The sequence below is a fragment of the Anolis carolinensis genome, unplaced genomic scaffold (assembly GCF_035594765.1).
Source record: "Anolis carolinensis isolate JA03-04 unplaced genomic scaffold, rAnoCar3.1.pri scaffold_7, whole genome shotgun sequence".
Lineage (NCBI taxonomy): Eukaryota > Metazoa > Chordata > Lepidosauria > Squamata > Dactyloidae > Anolis > Anolis carolinensis.
This window is the reverse complement of record NW_026943818.1, coordinates 11,779,338-11,803,208: the sequence shown is the minus strand read 5'-3', so window position 1 is coordinate 11,803,208 and position 23,871 is coordinate 11,779,338. Positions and strand designations below refer to the sequence as shown.

Here is a 23,871-nt window from a genome sequence, read left to right as displayed (position 1 = left end):
GGATTTATGGTTCCCGTCCCCTTGATCTGGTCATGTAAGTGTGATTTATTGTTATAATTGTATTATTTTACTTTGTTTAATAATTTATTATTTATTATTAATAATTTATTATTATTATAAATAAAAATGTTATTATGTTGTTATGTAATGTTTGTGTTGCTTTTATGACTGTAAACCGCCCTGACTCCCATCCGGGAGATAGGGCGGTATATAAATAAAGTTTTATTATTATTATTATTGAACAACACATTGTTATAGTCCACATTGCCACGATTTTGCAAAATTCACACGAGTCCACTGGAATTGGAGCCATCCAAATAAAAATCCCACCTGTTTTTATTTATAATGTATTAATAAGGTCACCAGTTTGGATGTGTGAAATGCCGCCAACGTGGGGAAAAAAAGACTGTGAAAAAGGATACAGTCATGCCATTAAGCAACACAAGTCCATACAATAATAATTAAAAAAAGGTTCTGTTTTGTTTTATACACTGGAATAAACTGTACAGGTATTGTGTGATTTAGAAATTAAGAAAAACAAACGATGGGAGAGAAAAATATATGGAAAAAAGCCACAAAGCCAGGAAGGTTGTAGAAGGAATACTAGAAGAAGAAAAAGCAAAGACCAGAATGCACAAAAATGGGGGAAAACGCAAAGAAAAATAAGGGTCAGAAACCTCATTTGGTCTCATTGGAAAAAAACAAACCTGACGAGGCTTCGCTGACCGCTTTTGATTGAAAATCTGAGGTGTGAATGACAGTTTTGAAAAATATATAGGAAAAATGCGCATCCTCCGAAAACGGAATGGAGACATGCCCAATTTACCAGCATAGGGAGAAAGGAAGGAAAGGAAAGCAGTGTTTTTTTTTATTCCCAAAGTCAGGCCTCCAATGGGAGTTCTCTCGTAATGTGGGTTTTCTCTTTTATAAAAAAACAAAACGAACACAAAATAACCCCCCTAATTCTTCCAGGCGAACCCCTCCCGCCCCCCAACAGTCTCTAAAGTGGTGTTGGCGCCCCGGCGCGTCGCTCTTAACAGTCACTCTTCCAAAGCTTGATCGTTTTGTCGTTTTCTAGGGCCGCGGAGGCGATGATGTTGTCCGTGGGGTGGCAGGCGGTCGAGATCACCACGTCTGTTTGGGACAAAAGAGAAGGAAACACAGGTTGGAATGCTCCCGAAACCCCATCATGAAAACCCTGCCAAATCTATATATATAAAAGGAGAATGGCATCAGGGCACTGGACAAAACAACAAAACTACAGGCCCCCCAACCTCGAAATTTGACAACACAACCCATCATGCACGGCTCTAGGTTGATACAACAAAAAGAAAAGAAAAATAAAGTCCTAATTACAGGGAGAGGAATAATAGTTTTTATCCAATTGCTGCCAGTTTGAAGGCTAAGCTCCGCCCACTTGGTCTCCTAGCAACCTCCTCAGCCCAGGGGACAGGCACAGTTAGGCCTCACTTAGGCCTCTTCCACAGATGATCAGATTTGAACTGGATTATATGGTAGTGTAGACTCAAGGCCCTTCCACACAGCTATATTACCCATTTAGAATCTTATATCATCTGCTTTGAACTGGATTGAGTCCACACTGCCATATAATCCACTCAGTGTGCATACTAAACATAAAGACAGCCATACAACAGACATTCAATACCACCACTACCTCAACAATGTCTCACCAACACCACCAGACAACGCCACAGCAACGCGTGGCCGGCCACAGCTAGTCTATATATATAAAAGGAGAATGGCATCACTCCACCGGGCAAAACAACAAAACTAAAGGCCCCCCAACCTCAAAATTTGACAACAGAACCCATCATCCACGTCTCTAGGTTCATACAACAAAACTAGACATCCTCAACCTCCATGGGGCCTAAAAAAACTGGAATTCTCCCTCAATTACTTTCACTTTCTCCTTCTCTTTCCCTCAATTTACCCCTCAATCATAATAAAAACCAAAACAACAATAACAATAAACAGCTTCACAGGCAAGAAGCAGCCAGGCACTGAACCTGCGAGGCCATTCAGTGATAATCAAGCTCACCAATGCCAACATTGGCACTTGCCCTGCAAACAGACAATACAATACAGTCTCACTTATCCAAGCTTCACTTATCTAATATTTATTAATACATAACATTACTCTATCTCATATGTAATAATTAACTCTGGTCAAATAAGAAAACAGAACAATAGCATCTCTAAAATCAAGACACTAAATACAAAACAACACTCAGAAGACAGGCCAGCAAGACTATTCACTCCTCTTCAACCTACCCAACCAACATTTCCCCTACATCAAAAACCCTCACTTTTGGAAGCCATCATGGCACTCCGTCCCATTCAACCAGTCCAACCAAGGAGGCCCATATATAGAAAGCGCCCAGGCTTACAAGCAGCGAGTCTACTCACTGCAATTCCAATTGGCCACAGCAACACGTGGCAGGGCACAGCTAGTTGTGATATAGAATAGGATGGGGTCAAGGAGTCTTAGCAGATCACAAGCTGAACATGAGCCAAGAGTGTGACGCTGCAGCAAAAAAAGCCAATCTGATTCAAGGCAGCATAATAATAATAATAATAATAATAATAATAATAATAATAATAATAATACTTTATTTTTCTATCCCACCACCATCTCCCCAAAGGGACTTGGGGCGGCTAACATGGGGCGATGCCCAAAACAAAGCAGAATAAAGCAATCAAAAGGAAACAGTAATAATATAAATCAAATAAAATAAACAATTTAAACATTTTTAAAATACAATAAAACACATAAAATCAGAACACATGAGTAATAATACAGCATCAACCACTGGAAATAAAAGGGGTCAGGCATATAAAACACAATATCCAAAGCTTTAATAATAAAGTGCATAAACAAGTGTCAGAGAGTCAACTGGGATGGAGGGAAGTGTTTATATGTGAAACACTTCACATATAAACATAAGTCAGGAGTGTGGTGCTGCAGCGAAAAAGGCCAATGCAATTCAAGGCTGCATCATTAGGAGTATAGAATCAAGATGGAGGGAAGTGTTTATATGTGAAACACTTCACATATAAACGTAAGTCAAGAGTGTGGTGCTGCAGCGAAAAAGGCCAATGCAATTCTAGGCTGCATCATTAGGAGTAGAGACTCAAGATGGAGGGAAGTGTTTATATGTGAAAGGGATCTTGGGAGTGTTAGGAGACCACAAATTGAGCATGAGTCATGAGAGCCATGTTCAAATATTTGAAAGGATGCCCCTTTGAGAAGCACAAAAGCTTGTTATCTGTGACCTTTGGGGATCTTCTTCTAAATCTATGAGCTACATAATCAGCCTGGAATAAGGGTGGAGAAAGTGTGCCCCCATAGGGCTACCCCATCAACTTAATTTTCCACATTTTCTGACCCTCTCGAATGCATACCTGTGTGTCCTTGCAGCTTCTGTACGATTTCTTTTGTCTGCAGGTTCCAAATGTAAACCAGGTTGTCCTCGGAACCAGACACGATCCACTGATGGGGCGGAAATACAGACAAGGAAAATAAGAACAACGAGAAAATAGTTTAAATGGCACACACTCACGCTTTGCCTGGATTTTCTAGGCTTCTTCCATTAGGCTATTTTGCCAACTTCCATTCTTCCACTTTGACCCATTTCAGTGGATAAATGGCACTGAATGTTTGCCATAAATGTATCAAATTTCATTATGTTATACATAATGATGTCGATGTTGTTTTATGTGGTAATAATGTTTTCAATTTTGCTGATTGTGTTTTAAGCCATGTTGATCAGGCTTATCCCCATGTGAGCCGCTCCGAGTCCCCTTGGGGAGATGGAGGCGGGATACAAAAATAGTTATTATTATTATTATTATTATTATTATTATTATTGACACATTGTCAGGGTATGACACAGCAAATGAGATCTATATGCTGGATTTCGTATCACAAAATCACAAGTCGAACACTTCCCAAGCGTTTAGGACTGTGTGATGTATTATTATTATTATTATTATTATTATTGGTGACACAAAGACATAGTATGACACAGCAAATGAGATCTATATGCTAGTTTTCATATCACAAAATCACAAGTCGAACACTTCCCAAGCGTTTAGGACTGTGTGCCATATTATTATTATTATTATTGGTGACACAAAGACATAGTATGACACAGCAAATGAGATCTATATGCTGGATTTCATATCACAAAATCACAAGTCGAACACTTCCCAAGCGTTTAGGACTGTGTGCCATATTATTATTATTATTATTATTATTATTATTATTATTATTATTATTATTATTATTGGTGACACAAAGACATAGTATGACACAGCAAATGAGATCTATATGCTGGATTTCGTATCACAAAATCACAAGTCGAACACTTCCCAAGGGTTCAGGACTGTGTGATGTATTATTATTATTATTGTTTATTATTGGTGACACAAAGACATACTGTAGTATGACACAGCAAACGAGATCTATATGCTGGATTTCATATCACAGAATCACAAGTCGAACACTTCCCAAGCGTTTAGGACTATGTGGTGTATTATTATTATTGTTGCTATTATTATTATCATCACAAAGACATACTGTAGTATGACACAGCAAATGAGATCTATATGGCGGATTTTGGATCACAAAATCACAAGTCGAACACTTCTCAAGTGTCTAGGACTGTGTGATGTATTATTATTATCATCATCATCACAAAGACATACTGTAGTATGACACAGCAAATGGGATCTATATGCTGGATTTCGTATCACAAAATCACAAGTCGAACACTTCCCAAACGTTTAGGACTCTGTGCTGTATTATTATTATTATTATTATTATTATTATTATTATTATTATTATTATTATGTTCTGTGATCCACTCTGAATCCCCTTTGGGGTGAGACGGGTGGAATATAAATACTGTAAATAAATCCTCACCTTTCCACCAGTAACCGAGAAATTGGCAAAGATGCAATACTTTTCGTTCTTGTGGCCTGTGTAGGTCTTTAGGCACTGGAAGACAAAAAGGGGCAAACCATGGAAATCAGTAGTCCCAGATGGAGGGAAGGACGGAGGTGGAGGGATACAATAATATGAATTAACTATATATTATATAGTAAATGTAATATTACTAATAATATTACAGTATAGTGGTATAGTACAACATAGTAATATCTATATATATAACAGAGTAATGGTGTCCGTTCCTCCCACTAAACAAAAGTACAAGCCCCAGGACCTAGAAATTTGGCAACACAACCCACCATCCTTGCCCCTAGGTTCCGACAACAAAAAAATAAAAATAAAAATCAAGTCATAATTAGAGGGAGAGGAATAATTGTTTTTATCCAATTGCTGCCAGTTAGAAGGCTAAGCTCCGCCCACTTGCTCTCCTAGCAACCTGCTCAGCCCAGTGTTAATAAAATAATAAAAAATAAAATAAATACAAATGATACAATAAAATAAAAAACACTAAAATAATTAAAAACACTAAAAAATTAATTCAATAAAATACTATAATAACAAAATAACTAAAAATAATAAAATATAATAAATAAAAAAGATAAGTTACAATAAAATTAATTTAAAAGATACAAATAATGTCAAATAAAAATTCCACAATCATTTTTAACCAATACCACCACCACTTTGCCACAGCAACACATGGCCGAGCACAGCTAGTATAATGCTAATATTGTGCTTTGCTAATGATATAATATATTGTATGTACATATAACCTGTAAGCTGCTCCAAGTCCCCTTTGGGGTGAGAAGGGCGGGATATAAATGTAGTAAATAAATAAATAAATAAATAGGATATCCTTCCCCTATAACAAAATTTTTACAGTTTAATACATCTCCCCCATATCTTTATGATAGAACCAATTAGGAAATGATATTTATAACCCAGGAACAAAAAATCATGTTACATAGTGTAATTTTATTTATTTTTTATCCGCCTCTCCTTGTGGCTCGAGGCGGGTTACAATATACAGTAGAGTCTCACTTATCCAAGCCTCTGGATAATCCAAGCCATTTATCGTGATATTTTCGTGCTAAATTTGTAAATACAGTAATTACAACATAACATTACTTAGTATTGAACTACTTTTTCTGTCAAATTTGTTGTATAACATGAAGTTTTGGTGCTTCATTTGTAAAATCATAACCTAATTTGATGTTTAATAGGCTCTTCCTTAATGCCTCCTTATTATCCAACATATTCGCTTATCCAAGCTTCTGCCGGCCCGTTTAGCTTGGATAAGTGAGACTCTACTGTAGCTAAAAACACATCAAGATGGATAGATCGATCCACAAATCAATCCAGACAGGTAGATAGGTTCAGATAAATAGACACAAATAGATCCAGAGAAAGAGGGATACTTAAATAGATAGGAACAATCACAAAAAAGATACAAAACACATTGGTTTGGGCAAAAAAGATCATTACAAGCTATGCCTTCCCCATGTGAATTCCCAGTAAAACTTCTAAACGAAAAGCTGTGAAACTCACCTTTCCTTTGCTGTAGTCCCAAAGTTTGAGAGTGCTAAAGAGTGGCAGGGGAAAAAAATATAGAATTTAGTAAGGTGATCGAATGGATAAAGAAAAGTGAAAACAACATACAAAAACTCTCATTTGTTTCTATATTATAGCTGGGAAAAAGCCTTAGCATCCTAAAGCATCTTTGACTGATGATCATTGGAACTTTAGTTTAAAACCTTCAATGTATCCCAGCTAGGTGTATAAGACTATATTGTACTATACCACTATAATGCAATATTATTAGTAATATTACATGTAATATAAACATACAACTATAATAGTGTATTACATGTAATATTACTAATAATATTGCAATATAGTGGTATAGTACAATATCTATATATATAAAAGGCTTTTGGCATCGTGGCGATGCACAGAACAACAAAACCCAACATCCCCCAAACTCTAAAATTACCCACACAATCCATCATCCCCGCCTCCAGTAAGATACAATATAAACAAACAAAAAACACAATCACAACACCAAAAAAAACACAACAGGCGATGTGCGCATGCGTACAAACACAATCCTCCCAACGCTTCCCGCGCGCATGCGCGCACACACAGAACCCCCTCTTGCGCCGCCTCCACCGCCAAAGCCGGGGACTCGGCAGGAGAAGGCACACCTCCGCCTCAGGAGGCTGAGCTCCCCATCCTTGAATTGGGAGTTCCACTCCAAAACATCCGGAGGGCCTAAGCCGACCCTTCCCTGCCCTCACATCTCACCTGGGAAACAAAAAAGGCCTCTTTCCCGCTCCCTCCCTCCGTCCTTTCCCACTCCTTTTTCTTCCTCTCGGGCCTGCAGCGGCGGACAAGCGTCGTTCTCCTCCTCCTCCTCCTCCTGGGTCGAAGAACATGGAGGCCGGCACCGGGAAGCACGAGGCGGGCCCGCCCCTCCACCAGAGCCCGCTCTTCCCTGGCCTACCAGGCCTGCCAACCCACCACCACACCGGCGCCGCCTCCGCTCCGGTACGAGGGGCAAAGGAGAAGGGCAGACCTCACCCCCCACGCCTCCCGCCTGGCCCCTGAGCAGGTACAGAGCGCCTTCTCCTCTTCTCTTATTTATTTACCCTTTTCCAGTGCCCGGGGGATGATGCAAACGCCTTCCTTGCAACATTATAAATCTGTATATCATATCTATAATATAGTATCTCACTTCAACATAAACGTCCCAGCACAACATTGCATAACTGAATATGTTGGATAATAAGAACCAATTCAGAAAACCCAATTAAACATCAAATTAGGGAATAATTATACAAATTAACCACCAAAACGCAGACTACGTTGGATAATCCAGAACATTGCATTACCAAATGTTGCATAACTGAGATTCTACTGTAAGATGAAATAATTACTGTGGTACAATAATACATAACAATATAATCTCTACAATCACAACACTAAATAAAGAACCACACTCTGAAAACAAGGGAATTCCAGACAGGAAACAATCAGGGCCAGCTAACACCTACCAACAAAGTATTCCCATCATCAAAGTCTGGCAAATCCTCTGTTTTCTCAGGGTCACAGACACTAGAAGCACATACAATATCACAAACAACACCACTCTGAAAACAAGGGAATTCCAGACAGGAAACAATCAGGGCCAGCTAACACCTACCAACAAAGTATTCCCATCATCAAAGTCTGGCAAATCCTCTGTTTTCTCAGGGTCACAGACACTAGAAGCACATACAATATCACAAACAACACCACTCTGAAAACAAGGGAATTCCAGACAGGAAACAATCAGGGCCAGCTAACACCTACCAACAAAGTATTCCCATCATCAAAGTCTGGCAAATCCTCTGTTTTCTCAGGGTCACAGACACTAGAAGCACATACAATATCACAAACAACACCACTCTGAAAACAAGGGAATTCCAGACAGGAAACAATCAGCCAGCTAACACATCCCAACAAAAATTTCACTCAGGGAGGAAACAGCCAGGCTTTAAAGTTACAAGGCCATTACATGCTAATCATTTCTCCTAATTGCAGCATTCATACTTCCCTCCAACAGACAAAAACAATCAAAAATATTGTATATTCACAACCTTTCGAAAATAATATCCCCTGATGGCGCACTGTCTTAAAGCGTTGAGCTGCTAAACTTCTGGACCGAAAGGTCGCAGGTTTGAATTCGAGGAACGGACAGAGCCCCCACCGTTAGCCCCAGCTTCTCCCAACCCTAAAGTTCAAAAACATTCAAATGAGAGTACATGAATAGGAACCGCTCCAGCGGAAAGGTAACAGTGCTCCATGCAGTCATACCACATGACCTTGGAGGAGTCTACGGACAACACCGGCTCTTCAGCTTACAAATAGAGATAACCACCAATCCCCAAAGTCGGACACGACTGGACTTAACGTCAGGGGAAAACCTTGACCCTTTACCTTAACTACCACAAATTCTTCAATACTTTATTTCCCAAACCACCAGACTTCGCCACAGCAACGCGTGGCCGGGCACAGCTAGTCGTAATATATAATGCTTATATTGTGCTATGCTAATAATATAATATATTGTATGTACATATAATATTGATGATAACATTACAATGTAATACAATAAAATAATAATATAAACGTACAACTATAATAGTGTATTATTATTATATTGTATTACATTGTAATATTATCATCAATATTATATGTACATACAATATATTATATTATTAGTATAGCACAATATAAGCATTATGTATTACTATATTGTACTATACCACTATAATGCAATATTATTAGTAATATTACGTAAATATAAACATACAACTATAATAGTGTATCTATATATATAAAAGGGTAATGAAATTTCGGCCTAGGACAAAAGAACAAAACGACACATCCAAGAAACACTAAACTTGGCAGCACAACCCCTCATCCATGCCTCCACGTTCATACAACAAAAAGAAAACAAAAATAAAGTCCTAATTAGAGGGAGAGGAAGAATTGTTTTTATCCAATTGCTGCCAGTTAGAAGGCTAAGCCCACTTGGTCTCCTAGCAACCCACTCAGCCCAGGGGACAGGCAGAGTTAGGCCTCACTCAGGCCTCTTCCACACTGCCTATAAAATACAGATTATCTGATTTTAACTGGATTATATGGCAGTGTAGACTCAAGGCCCTTCCACACAGCTATATAACCCATTTATAATCTTATATTATCTGCTTTAAACTAGATTATCTTGACTCCACACTGTCATATAATCCACTTCAGTGTGCATTTTATACAGCTGGGTAGAAAGGGCCTCATTACTACCACTAATTTCTCAATACTTTATTTCCCATACCACCATACTTCGCCACAGGAACGCGTAGCCAGGCACAGCTAGTTATATATAATACTCATATTATGCTATACTAATAAAATAATATATTGATATACATATAATATTGATAATATTATAATGTAATACTATTATAATATACTACTATAAATATATGTTTATATTACATGTAATATTACTAATAATATTGCAATATAGTGGTATAGTACATTGTAGTAATATATAATGCTTATATTGTGCAATATTAATATTAAAATATATTGTATGTACCTATCACTTGTAAGCCACCCTTATAAATAACAATAATAATAATACAGTAGAGTCTCACTTGTCCAACACTCGCTTATCCAACGTTCTGGATTATCCAAGGCATTTTTGTAGTCAATGTTTTCAATATATCATGATATTTTGGTGCTAAATTCGTAAATACAGTAATTACTACATAGCATTACTGCGTACTGAACTACTTTTTCTGTAAAATTTGTTGTCTAACATGATGTTTTGGTGCTTAATTTGTAAAATCATAACCTAATTTGATGTTTAATAGGCTTTTCCTTAATCTCTCCTTATTATCCAACATATTCGCTTATCCAACGTTCTGTCGGCCCGTTTACGTTGGATAAGTGAGACTCTACTGTATATTGATATACATATAATATTGATAGTATTATAATGTAATACTATCATAATATACTACTATAAATGTATGTTTATATTACATGTAATATTACTAATAATATTGCAATATAGTGGTATAGTACAATATCGTAATATATAATGCTTATATTGTGCTATGCTAATATTATAATTTATTGTATGTACATATAACTTGTAAGCCACCCTTATAAATATAATAATAATAATAATATTAATAATAATAATAATAATAATAATAATAATAATAATAATAATAATAAGCTTTGAGGCCTCTCTGCCAGTCATTCCTTTCTCTCTTACTTATCCAAAGTTGCAGCTAGAATGTATTTCCCGTTTGGAGAGAACTTCACGAAGGACACCGGCGGATTGTCATCGTCTGTAAGAGGAAAAGCAGAACGCCGTTTATGGAAAATACTGTTCACCAGCTTTGTATATTAGCATTGGTTTCAATAAACACTTACCAATCAATGTTTTCAAACACTGGCCTGAGGCGGTATCCCAGATTCGACTGAAATGTCAAAATAAAAAAGGGATTGTTAGAAACAACTATCTCTGGTTGGGGAATCAGAACAGTAAGAGTTGGGCCTTTTCTGTGACAGAAAGAGACCAATGATCCATCTTGGCTCGAAACTTCCCCAGTTGTAATGGTCACATGGTTTTAATTGTTATAATTTGATTTGGATACCAGCATTTATTTGTGATTTCTGTTTGGTTTTTTACTACATGTTGTATTATATGTGGCATTTAATTCTACCATTGTGTAAGACCACTCTGGGTCCCCCGGGGGAGAAGAGCAGTATATAAATAAATTTATTACGGTAATTAAATAAATAGGTCAGTGTTCATTTATTTATTTATTTATTTGTTAGCGACATTTATATCCCACCCTTCTCACCCCAAAAGGGACTCAGGGCAGCTTACAAGTTATATATACATACAATATATTATATTATTAGCACAGAACAATATAAGCATTATATATTACTATATTGTAGTATAACACTATATTGCATTATTATTAGTAATATTACGTGTAATATAAATATACAATTATAATAAGGTAAAGGTATCCCCTGATGTTAAGTCCTGTCGTGTCCGACTCTGTGGGTTGGTGCTCATCTCTATTTCTAAGTCGAATAGCCGGCGTTGTCCATAGACACCTCCAAAGTCATGTGGCCAGCATGACTGCATGGAGCGCCGCCACCTTCCTGCCGGAGCGGTACCTATTAATCTACTCACATTTGCATGTTTTCGAACTGCTAGATTAGCAGAAGCTGGGGCTAACAGCGGGCACTCATTCTGCTCTCTGGATTCGAACCTGTGACCTTTTGGTCCGCAAGTTCAGCAGCTCAGCGCTTTAACACGCTGTGCCACCGGAGGCCCCCCCATATAATATTAATAAAAATAATAATAAACTATTATTGCTCATTACTGCATATATTCATGTATTTTGTGGCTAAGTTTGGAAACCTTACTCTCTCTACATATAAATCTCACTCTATATGATCTATGGGTTTCAATTGATCTATCAATCTTTCCATCCATCCATCTATCCCTCTATCTACCCACCCACCTATCTCTTTCTCTTTTTAATACAAGGTGTGGATAAGACAAGTGCTCTATCTCGAAGAAGGGAAAACCATTTATGAAGATTATTATGCAAGTTGTGTTGTCGAAGGCTTTCATGGCCGGAATCATTGGGTTGCGGTGAATTTTCCGGGCTGTATGGCCATGTTCCAGAAGCATTCTCTCCTGACGTTTCGCCCACATCTATGGCAGGCATCCTCAGAGGTTGTGAGGTCTGTTGGAAACTAGACAAGTGGGGTTTATGTATCTGTGGAATGTTGTCCGGGGTATGAGAAAGAAAGAACTCTTGTCTGTTGGATGCAAATGTGAATGTTGCCAGTGATCACCTTGATTAGCTTTGAATAGCCTTGCAGCTTCAAAGCTTAGCTGCTTCCTGCCTAGGGAGGAAATAAACGTGATTTTCGTTCCCTGTGGGACAGGGGTCCCCAAACTAAGGCCTGGGGGCCACATGCGGCCCATCGAAGCCATTTATCCGGCCCCCAAGGCACAAAGGCAGAAGGGGGTTGGGCTAAATGACCTGAGGGTTCTCTTCTTCTAATTATTATTATTATTATTATTATTATTATTATTATTATTAACATTGAGGCTGGGAGGCCATCTGTCAGGGGTGCTTTGCTTGTGCTTTTGATGCACAAAGGCAGAAGGGGGTTGGACTAAATGGCCCAAGGGGTCTCTTCCAACCCTCTTTATTACTATTGTTGTTGTTGTTGTTGTTGTTGTTGTTGTTATTAACATTAAGGTGGAGAGGCCATCTGTCAGGGGTGCTTTGTTTGTGCTTTTGGTGCACAAAGGCAGAAGGAGGTTGGACTCAATGGCCCAAAGGGTCTCTTCCAACCCTCTTTTTTATTACTACTACTATTATTATTATTATTGCTTGGTGGCCAACTATAGTCCGGTCCTCTAATGGTCTGAAGGATTGTGAACTGGCCCCCTGTTTAAAAAGTTTGGGGACCCCTGCTGTGGGAGATGTGTCAATAGTTGTCATCCCTACTTCATATATACTTTCTTTCAATACCTGTTCTTTACAAAGAAACAACTGAGCAAATAGGAACCCAAAATACTTAATCTTTCCTCTCCTAACTTACCAAAGGCCATCGTAACTGCTGGACACAATCAAAGAGCCATCACGATTGAAGTGCACCTGAAGAGAAGAAAATACAGAATTTAGGGTAAGGGAAAATGTTATCCAATGCTCCAAAATGCAGTCAATGTGGACGGCTGTTTGTACTTCCTATGCCTTCACCAAATATATATTTTGGATGACAGCTGGCAGAGAGCTTCCCATTTCATTTCCTAAAGGGAGGGGGAAAGAGAGACATCCCAACTCCAAAGAAGCGAGGCAGCCTCCAATTCATCCGGAAAGTACTTACAGCCGAAACTGGGTCAGAATGAGCCGGCAGGGTTTTTAGGCACTTCCCCGTCTTGACGTCCCATATCCTCACGCTTTCGTCAAACTGAAGATGAAGCAGGAGAGAAATCCAGAGGTTTCTTTCATCCCAAAACGCTCCCCCCAAGAGTAAAATGCCAATGCAAATTCATTGGAAAAGGAAAATATTTTCGAGCAGAATGCTTTCCTTTGCTTTTCCCTTAATGCAACTGTCTCACAGAACATCCAGAGGGATGCTGTGAGTTTTCCGGGCTGTATGGCCATGTTCCAGAAGCATTCTCTCCTGACATTTTGCCCACATCCACATAGATATAACCCCACTTGCCTAGTTTCCAACAGACCTCACAACCTCTGAGGATGCCTGTCCTAGATGTGGGCGAAACATCAGGAGAGAATGCTTCTGGAGCATGGCCAGAGCAGATAGATAGTTAGATAGATAGATATACACACACATAAACCCCACTTGCCTAGTTTCCAACAGACTTCACAACCTCTGAGGGTGCCTGCCATAAATGTGGGCGAAACATCAGGAAAGAATGCTTCTGGAACATGGCCATAAACCCCGGAAAACTCACATCAGCTGCTATATCAGGCATGGGCAAACTCTTCAGGTGTTCTGGACTCCAACTCCCACAATTCCTAACAGTCCCAGGCCCTTTCTTCTTCCCCCTCAGCCGCTTAAGCGAAGTTTGCCCATGCCTGCTCTATATGCTAAATATTCAAATAAAAATATATACAGGGAAAAGGGGAGTGCAGAGAGGCAAAGGTTTCTACCATGGTCTTTACTACAGTAGAGTCTCACTTATCCAACATTCTGGATTATCCAATGCATTTTTGTAGTCAATGTTTTCAATATATCGTGATATTTTGGTGCTAAATTCGTAAATACAGTAATTACTACATAGCATTATTGCATATTGAACTACTTTTTCTGTCAAATTTGTTGTATAACATAATGTTTTGGTGCTTAATTTGTAAAATCATAACCTAATTTGATGTTTAATAGGCTTTTCCTTAATCTCTCCTTATTATCCAACATATTTGCTTATCCAACGTTCTGCCAGCCCGTTTAAGTTAGATAAGCAAGACTCTACTGTAGCTCCAAAAATACACTGATGCCTGACAATCAAGTGACCAATTTTGCCCTGTAATTTTCCTTCTGATAAAAGCAAAACAAACTTACTGATCCGGAGACGATGAGGTTCGACTGTGGGTTGAAGTTGCAACAGAAGACGTAGTTGCTGTGCCCTTTCAGCGTCTTTAAGCATTTTCCCTAAAAGGGAAAAGAAAATAGCATGATGTGGACTCCGTAGCAAGATAGAATGGAGAAGCACAGGAAAACAGTCTTTTAAGTTTTCGGTCCAATCTGTGTTCTCGACAGGAAGGGTTACACCACCACCTAGTGGCACAAATCCTATAAACCACGTGCGCTCAAAGAAGTTAGAAAGAACTTCTGCTGTGGAGGAAAGACACCAAGAGACTCCCTAAAGCGTAAAGTGCAGCTCACAGAATGGTTAAATGGACCAGGATGACCTTACAAAGACCTGGATTGTTGTGAGTTTTCCAGGCTGTATGGTCATGTTCCAGAAGCATTCTCTCCTGACATTTTGCCCACATCTATGGTAGGCATCCTCAGAGGTTGTGAGGTCTGTTGACAGCACTTGATAAAACAACCTGAACACAGCATATTATTGGAGAACACAGAAATGCAGGACAACTCTAACAACTACCATGTTAAGACAACACAGAGAAGCCTTAGAAATCCACACTCATGTGGACAATTTCAACAGAAAGGAGGAAACCATGAAAATGAACAAAATCTGGCTACCAGTATTAATCTAGAATCAGGACAATAAATACAGAACGACATCAGCAAACAGGGCAATTTCAGACAAAACAATCAGGGCCAGCTAACACCTCCCAACAAAGGATTCCCCCAGCCAGGAAGCAGCCAGGCCTTGAAGCTGCAAGGCTATTCAATGCTACTCAAGCTGGAGAGTTGGAACATTCACAATTGCTTTCAAACAGAAAAAAGTTCTTTCTCCTACCCTGAACATCCCACTGATATAAACGGGATATAAATGTCGCTAATAAATAAATAATACATATATAAATCTCCCTTGCCTATTTTCCAACAGACCTCACAACCTCTGAGGAAGCCTGCCACAGATGTGGACGAAACATCAGGAGAGGATGCTTCTGGAACATGGCCACACAGCCCAGAAAAATTCACATTTATTTTATTCATTTTGTGTCAAAAGCATTGCATAATAAATAAGTTTAAAAGCGATAAAATAAAGGAATCACAAACAGCTAAATAGTTTTAGACCAAAAGTGGGCAACAGCAACGGCCCAGTGGAGTGGGCAGAAAATTCACAGCAACCCAGTGATTCCAGCCATGAAAGCCTTCGACAACACTTAGAAAGATCAATTACACATTTAACTTTTAGTTTTAAAAAAATGAAAAAGAGACGTTTCTTACCGAGCTCACATCCCAGATTTTGAGTGTTTTGTCATCTGAAGCAGAGACAAGGAGGTTGGAGTCCGAGGACCAAGCGACATCAGAAATTCCCTGCAAGAGTTAACGTTTTTATATATTAAAATATGACAAAAGATTTATAGACTGTACACATATTCAGAAGAAGATAGTGACATTTTGCAGAGCACGTGAGCAGAATATTAAAAGAAAAAGTCCTCTGGTTTGCAGCAGGAAAGTCACTAGTTGTGAAAAGTTTTAACGTCTTGAGATCCTAATCTATGAGATCCACGAAAGCCAAACACAACTAACAAGCAACAGAGTAATTCCATGCCAAGTAGTCTAAAAGTTGAAAAAGTTTGCACCATTATATTCTTCAATTTAATAATAAGAATATCAGAGTGAAATAATAAATGTATTATTAATAATAATAAAAAATAGAGTAAAATAAATGTAATAGTAGCAACAATAATACAGAAAAATAATAAATGTAATAATACCAATAATAATAGAGAAAAATAATAAATGTACCATATATTCTCAAGTATAAGCTGGCCCAAATATAAGCCAACCAGGACTCTCACCTGAGTATAAGCCGAGGGGGGCTTTTTCAGTCTTAAAAAAAGGGATGAAAAACTAGGCTTATACTTGAGTATATACAGTATATGTACATACAATATATTATATCATTAGCATAGCACAATATTAGCATATTGTACTATACTACTATACTGTAATATTATTAGTAATTACATTTAATATATAATTAATATTATTATATTGTATTATTATAAGTATTATATTACATTACATTATACTATTAGTATCAATATTACATTGATAATAGGACAACCATCTTTTCAAGTCCGCAGAAAATCACTAGGGAATGATCTGATTTACCAGGAAGGTACTCACCAGTTTGTGGCCAGATATGGTTTTTTCAAACTTGCCATCATATGCGCCCCAGATTTTGATAAGCTTGTCAGCAGCTAAGGAAGGTAAGAAGATGCCATCAAGGTAAGAGGACTATTAAGAATACCCCCTCCCTCTTTGCCCTCCCTGAATGCATCAGAGCCAATACTTACACGAACTGGCCAACCACTCCCCGTTGGGGCTGAATTTGACCGACGAGACGGCTTTTGTATGCCCTGCCAATGTGAACTTCAGGGCGTAGTTTGGCTTTACAGGGGCAGTCTGAAATGGGGAAAAATGAATATGCATTTCAAGTACAGAAAGACATCATTCCACCATACTATACTAATAATATATTGTATATATACATAACATTGATAATATTATAATGTAATACAATATAATAATAATACACTATCGTATTGTATATTATATATTACATGTAATATTACTAATAATATTGCAGCACAATATTGTATATATTGTATAGTACAATATATATAAAAAGGTAATGAAATTTCAGCCTAGGACAAAACAACAAAACTACACATCCCAGAAACACTAAACTTGGCAGCACAACCCTTCATCCATGCCTCTACGTTCATACAACAAAAAGAAAAGAAAAATAAAGTCCTAATTAGAGGGAGAGGAATAATTGTTTTTATCCAATTGCTGCCAGTTAGAAGGCTAAGCTCCGCCCACTTGCTCTCCTAGCAACCCACTCAGCCCAGGGGACAGGCAGAGTTAGGCCTCACTTAGGCCTCTTCCACACCGCCTATAAAATACAGATTATCTTATTTGAACTGGATTATATGGCAATGTAGACTCAAGGCCCTTCCACACAGCTATATAACCCATTTATAATCTTATATTATTTGCTTTTAACTGGATTATCTTAACTCCACACTGCCATATAATCCACTTCAGTGTGCAGTCGGACACAACTGGACTTAATATCAGGAGAAAACCTTTACCCTTTACCTTAACTACCACCAATTCCTCAATACTTTATTTCCCATACCACCATACTTCGCCACAGCAACGCGTGGCCGGGCACAGCTAGTAGTAATATATAATGCTTATATCGTGCTATGCCAATAATATAATATATTGTATGTACCTCTAACTTGTAAGCCACCCTGAGTCCCCTTCGGGGTGAGAAGGGCGGGATATAAATGTTGCAAATAAATAAATAGTTCAGAATGGGGATGAGACAACAGGAAGAAAAGCCTACAGTAGGAAGGGAAATTCACTCTTGTAAGAGTTATCATGGTAAGCTTAATCATCAGTCCTTGTTTCCACAACAAGCCAAAATTTCCAAAATCCAATCATCACAGGGACAGAAAGTGAAGTGAAATCATCTGAAGAGGTGCACAGACAGCAAAACCAACACTACAGGTGTTAATCCTTCCCTATGCTACTATATACACTCATGTGTGTGGAATTACAATGAAATATGTGCCGGGGCTAGAATGATTCCAATGTATTGAGAACTTCAAAACTTTTTGAGCATTTTAGTTTGAGAGGCAGATACCTCTATCGTACCTTGGTCTGGTTAGTTGAAGAGGAAGGCGTGGATTGCGTTTTGGTCGATTCCGCATCAGGTTTCTTCTCTTCCGTGGCCATGGCTCTGGAAAAAAGCCAGCCAGCTTTCAGGCGCTTCCGGGGACGAAAGAGCACAATGTCTTAGAAGTAAAAGTCTCCTGAAGAAACAGCAAGAAAAAGAAACCAATTGCTTTCAGGTTGTACAGTAAATGATTCAACATTATTTTTCAGAAACTGTCTTAGGTGGCAAGCTGGGAAAAAGGAAGCATATAAATTAAACAAAATGAATAAAATAAGAATAACCAAGGAGAGGTTATCCATATGAACGTATCGCTTGGCAATTCGAACCCAGCTGTTCACCCAGGCCTTTCAAAGCTTCAGATAGCCAGGGTCAGCAGTTTACAAATATAAATAATTTGAATGAATGCTATCTGGGTCCAGTAGTTCTTATACTGAGTTAGAGCTGATTATGTATACACTATGCAACAGAATCTTTGTTCCTGGATTATAAATGTCATTTCCTAATTGGTTATATCATAAAAACAAGGGAAAAGTTGATGAAACTGCAAAAAAACTTTGTTTTGGGGGGAGGGACATTCCGCATCACATTTTGCCCTAGTTTTTTAAATGAATATCTCATTGAGACCTTATGTATACAACTCCCATGATGCCATAGAACTGCACCATGGTAATCCAAGTGGTGCCCAACTGTATTAATTTCACAATGTAGATGCAACCTAACACCTCCCATGATACCATAGCACTGTGCCATGGCAATTCAAGTGCTGCCAAACTGCATTAATTCCAGAATGTAGATGCACCCTAGGAACCTTATAAAGCTACAACTCCCACAATGCCATAGCACTGCTCCGTGGCAGTTTAAGTGGTGCCAAACTGCATTAATTCCACTATGTAAATGCACCCTAAAGACCTGATAAAGCTACAACTCCTACAATGCCATAGCACTCAGGCTGAGTTCTATGGCACCATGGTGCCAAACCAATTAAAGTGGTGCCAAACAGCATTAATTCCACAATGTAGATGCACTCCAACAACTCCCACAATGCCATAGCACTGCACCATGGTAATAATAATAATAATAATAATAACTTTATTTTTATATCCCGCCCCATCTCCCCAAAGGGACTCGGAGCGGCTTACATGGGGTCATGCCATGGTAATTAAAGTGGTGCCAAACTGCATTGATTCCACAGTGCAGATGCACTCTAGAGACCTGATAAAACTACAACTTCGACAATGTCGATGCAACCTAGCAACTCCCATGATCCCACAGCACTGCGCCATGGCAATTCAAGTGGTGCCAAACTGTATTAATTCCACAATGTAGATGTGATGAGGAACTGGAAAATATAGATTTTTAGACATATATTGTATGCACATTAGAAGCATTGAAATGTAGAAAAATCAGACTCTCTCTGTGTTAGATTTTTAGAGATGCACAAGCTGACAGGACAGGGGGGAGAAGGGGGGCCTGTTATCTATACATTCCAGTACAATATGGTGCCAGGCACGCTAATGGAGGAGGATGGACTTCTCCCTCTTGACAAGTCAAGAGTAAGCCTCCTGACAGATCTCTCTTAGTATCTGTAACTTGCTACAGGCTGGTTAGAGGGCTTAGATAGGTAAATGCTGATACGTGCATATTTATGCCCATGTATGTAGACATGTGAAGTGATGTACTGATAAAAAAAAAAAGATTTAAAAAAAGATTAAAAAAATAAAAAAAAGTGATGTACTGATGACCAGATGTATGTAGAAGCATGTTTCTTTGTCTGAAAATGTGTCAACGCCTTTATCCTGACTCTGGTTTGCTTTGGAGGAAATTCCACATCCAGAGTCTTCAGCTGAAAATAAAATCCTTTTCAGCCTTAACGAAAGGATCATTCTTGGTGTTATCTCTCCTATCATCTACAACAGATGCACCATAAAAACTCCCATGATGTCATAGCAGAGAGCCATGACAAGTAAAGTGGTGCCAAACTGCACTGATTCCACCATGTAGATGCACCTTAGAGACCTTATAAAATGACAACTCCCATGATACCATAGCACTGTGCCATAGCAATTAAAGTGGAGCCAAACTGCATTACTTCCACAATATAGATGTACACTAACAACTCCCACGATGCCAGAACACCGAGCCATAGCAATTAAAGTGGTTCCAAACTGCATTAATTCCACAATGTAGATCAGGTGTTTTGGACTTCAACTCTCACAACTCCCAACAGCCTACTGTAAGTAAGGCTGTTTCTGAGTTTATGAGATCATAAAAGCCAAACAACAACTAATAAGCAACGGGGTCATTCCATGCCAAGTAGTCTAAAAAGTTTAAAAAGTTCACGCCATCATCTTCTCTATTTTCGTTCAAATTTTAGCTGTAGCGCCAGTCAGGTGTTAAAGCAAGTTTCCCAAAATGTGAGGTCTCTAACTGCAATAGTTGCTGATCTAAGACCCCCTTATCTGAAGGGTAGTCAGTCAGTGTGCACACAACATTTAAGAAAATGCCATTTTTGGGGTCTAATAAAATTTAAATGTATAAGACTGACTATTACAGTAGAGTCTCACTTATCCAAGCTTCACTTATCCAATGTTCTGTATTATCCAATGCAGTCTGCCTTTTAGTAGTCAATGTTTTTGTAGTAAATATTGCAATGTTTTGGTGCTAAATTTGTAAATACAGTAATTACTACACAACATTACTGTGTATTGAACTGCTTTTTCTGTCCATTTGTTATAAAACATGAGGTTTTGGTGCTTAATTGGCAAAATCATAATGTAATTTTATGTTTAATAGGCTTTTTTCTTAATCCCTCATTATCCAACATTTTAGCTTATCCAATGTTCTGCCGGCCCGTTTATGTTGGCTAAGTGAGACTCTACTGTAAATTCAAATCTTGTATAGTTTTTTTTCTGCTGATTCTGATGAAATTAATTTTAACATTTTAAATGCAAAATCCAGTCAAAGAAGTTGATACAAAGTGTGCATCAAAATGTGCCATGACAAATTTAGACCAATACTCAGGCTGCAACAATTTCCATACAAATGAGGATACAGACTTGAAATTTTGACCAAGCAATATGCTTGTGCTGGACATAATACAGTAGAGTCTCACTTATCCAACACTCGCTTATCCAATGTTCTGGATTATCCAACACATTTTTGTAGTCGATGTTTTCAATAAATCATGATATTTTGGTGCTAAATTCGTAAATACAATAATTACTACATAGCATTATTTCGTATTGAACTACTTTTTCTGTCAAATTTGTTGTATAACATGATGTTTTGGTGCTTAATTTGTAAAATCATAACCTAATTTGATGTTTAATAGGCTTTTCCTTAATCCCTCCTTATTATCCAACATATTCGCTTATCCAACATTCTGCTGGCCCGTTTATATGTTGGATAAGTGAGACTCTACTGTAAACTGAAATCCTGTATAGTTTTTTTCTGCTGATTCCGATGAAATTAATTTTAACATTTTGAATGCAAAATCCAGTAAAAGAAGTTGATGCAAAGTGTACATCAAAATGTGCTGCGACAAATGTAGACTCAGGCTGCAACAATTGCCATGCAAATGAAGATATGGATTTGAAATTTGTAATATTGATAATAATAGTATAATGGAATACAATATTATACTACTAATAATACAATATAATAATATTAATTATCTATATATATAAAAGAGTGATGGCATCACGGCAGCGGACAAAACAACAAAAGTATACACCTCACAACCTCGAAAATTGACAGCACAACCCCTCATCCATGCCTCTAGGTTGATACAACAAAAAGAAAAGAAAAATAAAGTCCTAATTAGAGGGAGAGGAATAATTGTTTTTATTCAATTGCTGCCAGTTAGAAGGCTAAGCTCCGCTCACTTGGTCTCCTAGCAACCCACTCTGCCCAGGGGACCCTTTACCTTAACTACCACCAATTCCTCAATACTTTATTTCCCAAACCACCATACTTTGCCACAGCAACGCGTGGCCGGGCACAGCTAGTATATTATATATTATGTGTAATATTACTAATAATATCACCATATAATGATATAGTACAATATAGTAATTTAATGCTTATATTGTACTATGCTAATAATATAATATGGTATGTAAATTTAATTTGTAAGCCGCTCTGAGTCCCCTTCGGGGTGAGAAGAGCGGGATATAAATGTAGTAAATATATAACCACCCTGCAAGATCTCTTGTAGATTCACCCTAGAGACCTGATAAAGCTACATCTCCCAAGATGCCAAAGCAATGCCCTATGGCAGTTCAAACTTCATTTGTCCTACAATAGCTGAGGCGTCTCCTCTGAATGCACGTGTGCACAGCCACACACGTGTACACCCTGGACACGTACACCCTCTTGGTTCTAACCTACTCCTTGGATATCTGAGCAATGGAAAGCTTTCAGTTCTTCTGGCAAACAAAAGCCCCATCAAAGCATCACGAAATCGACTTCCATAGAAATGTAAGCTCTGCGGGGCAGAGCAGGGAGTTTTTTTTTTTAAAAAAGGACCGCATGACGTCATCGCCAGCTAGGCCTAGCCACCGGGCCTGCGCCTCTCCCGCTTTACCTGAATCGCCCTCGACGAAGGAAGGGAGCAGCTCTTCCTCTTCTTTCTCCTTCGCCTCCTCCGTCGTTTTTCTCTCAGCGGCGGCCCCGTTTTTTTCCCCCTTTCCTGACCGCCGGGGCGTGAGGTAGGCCTCTCGCGCAGGCGCACTGAGGAACGACGCGGCCGCTCCTCAGGCCGGCCGCAGCGAGAATCCGCCCCGCGCAGGCGCAGAGACAACTTCCCTACAACTACAGTGGCCTCCGAGGGATAAAAAGGATGCGGCTTCAAACATAATGGGGGAAAACGCTTAGCGCACGCGCAGGAGGGGGCCTCGCTCTGCTACGGCGGCCCCAGAGGGATAAAAGGATCTCAAAGCAATACTAGAGAGTTGGGACTTCATCCCATTGAACATGTCAAGTGTTTAGAAGAGTAGATTACCATTTTTGAAATTACAGTAGAGTCTCACTTATCCAACATAAACGGGCCGGCAGAATGTTGGATAAGCGAATATGTTGGATAATAAGGAGAGATTAAGGAAAAACCCATTAAACATCAAATTAGATTATGATTTTACAAATGAACCACCAAAACATCATGTTAGACAACAAATTTGACAGAAACAGTAGTTCAATAGGCAGTAATGCTATGTAGTAATTACTGTATTTACGAATTTAGCACCAAAATATCACAATCTATTGAAAACATTGACTACAAACATGCGTTGGACAATCCAGAACGTTGGATAAGTGAATGTTGGATAAGTGAGACTCTACTGTAAATGCATTATATCCCTGTGGAATGATGTCCAGGATGGGAGAAAAAAACTCTTGTCTGTTGGAGGCAAGTGGGAATGTTGCCATTGGCCAGTTTGATGAGCAT

The 23,871-nt window shown here is 38.6% G+C and overlaps 1 protein-coding gene across 1 annotated transcript; it reads right to left on the bottom strand.

The window, feature by feature from the left end:
* Positions 1-318: 318 nt before the first annotated feature.
* Positions 319-23,239, bottom strand: wdr5 (WD repeat domain 5). The gene is made up of 14 exons (XM_003228843.4): positions 23,014-23,239; positions 18,407-18,564; positions 17,035-17,143; positions 16,865-16,938; positions 15,956-16,045; positions 14,657-14,746; positions 13,457-13,540; positions 13,172-13,227; positions 10,961-11,007; positions 10,800-10,875; positions 6,521-6,554; positions 4,946-5,020; positions 3,424-3,511; positions 319-1,134 (listed from the first exon to the last, which is right to left on the bottom strand). Exons 2-14 carry the CDS (start codon positions 18,485-18,487, stop codon positions 1,034-1,036), a joined length of 1,005 nt encoding a protein of 334 aa, XP_003228891.1. The 5' UTR covers positions 18,488-18,564; positions 23,014-23,239; the 3' UTR covers positions 319-1,033.
* Positions 23,240-23,871: the final 632 nt, after the last annotated feature.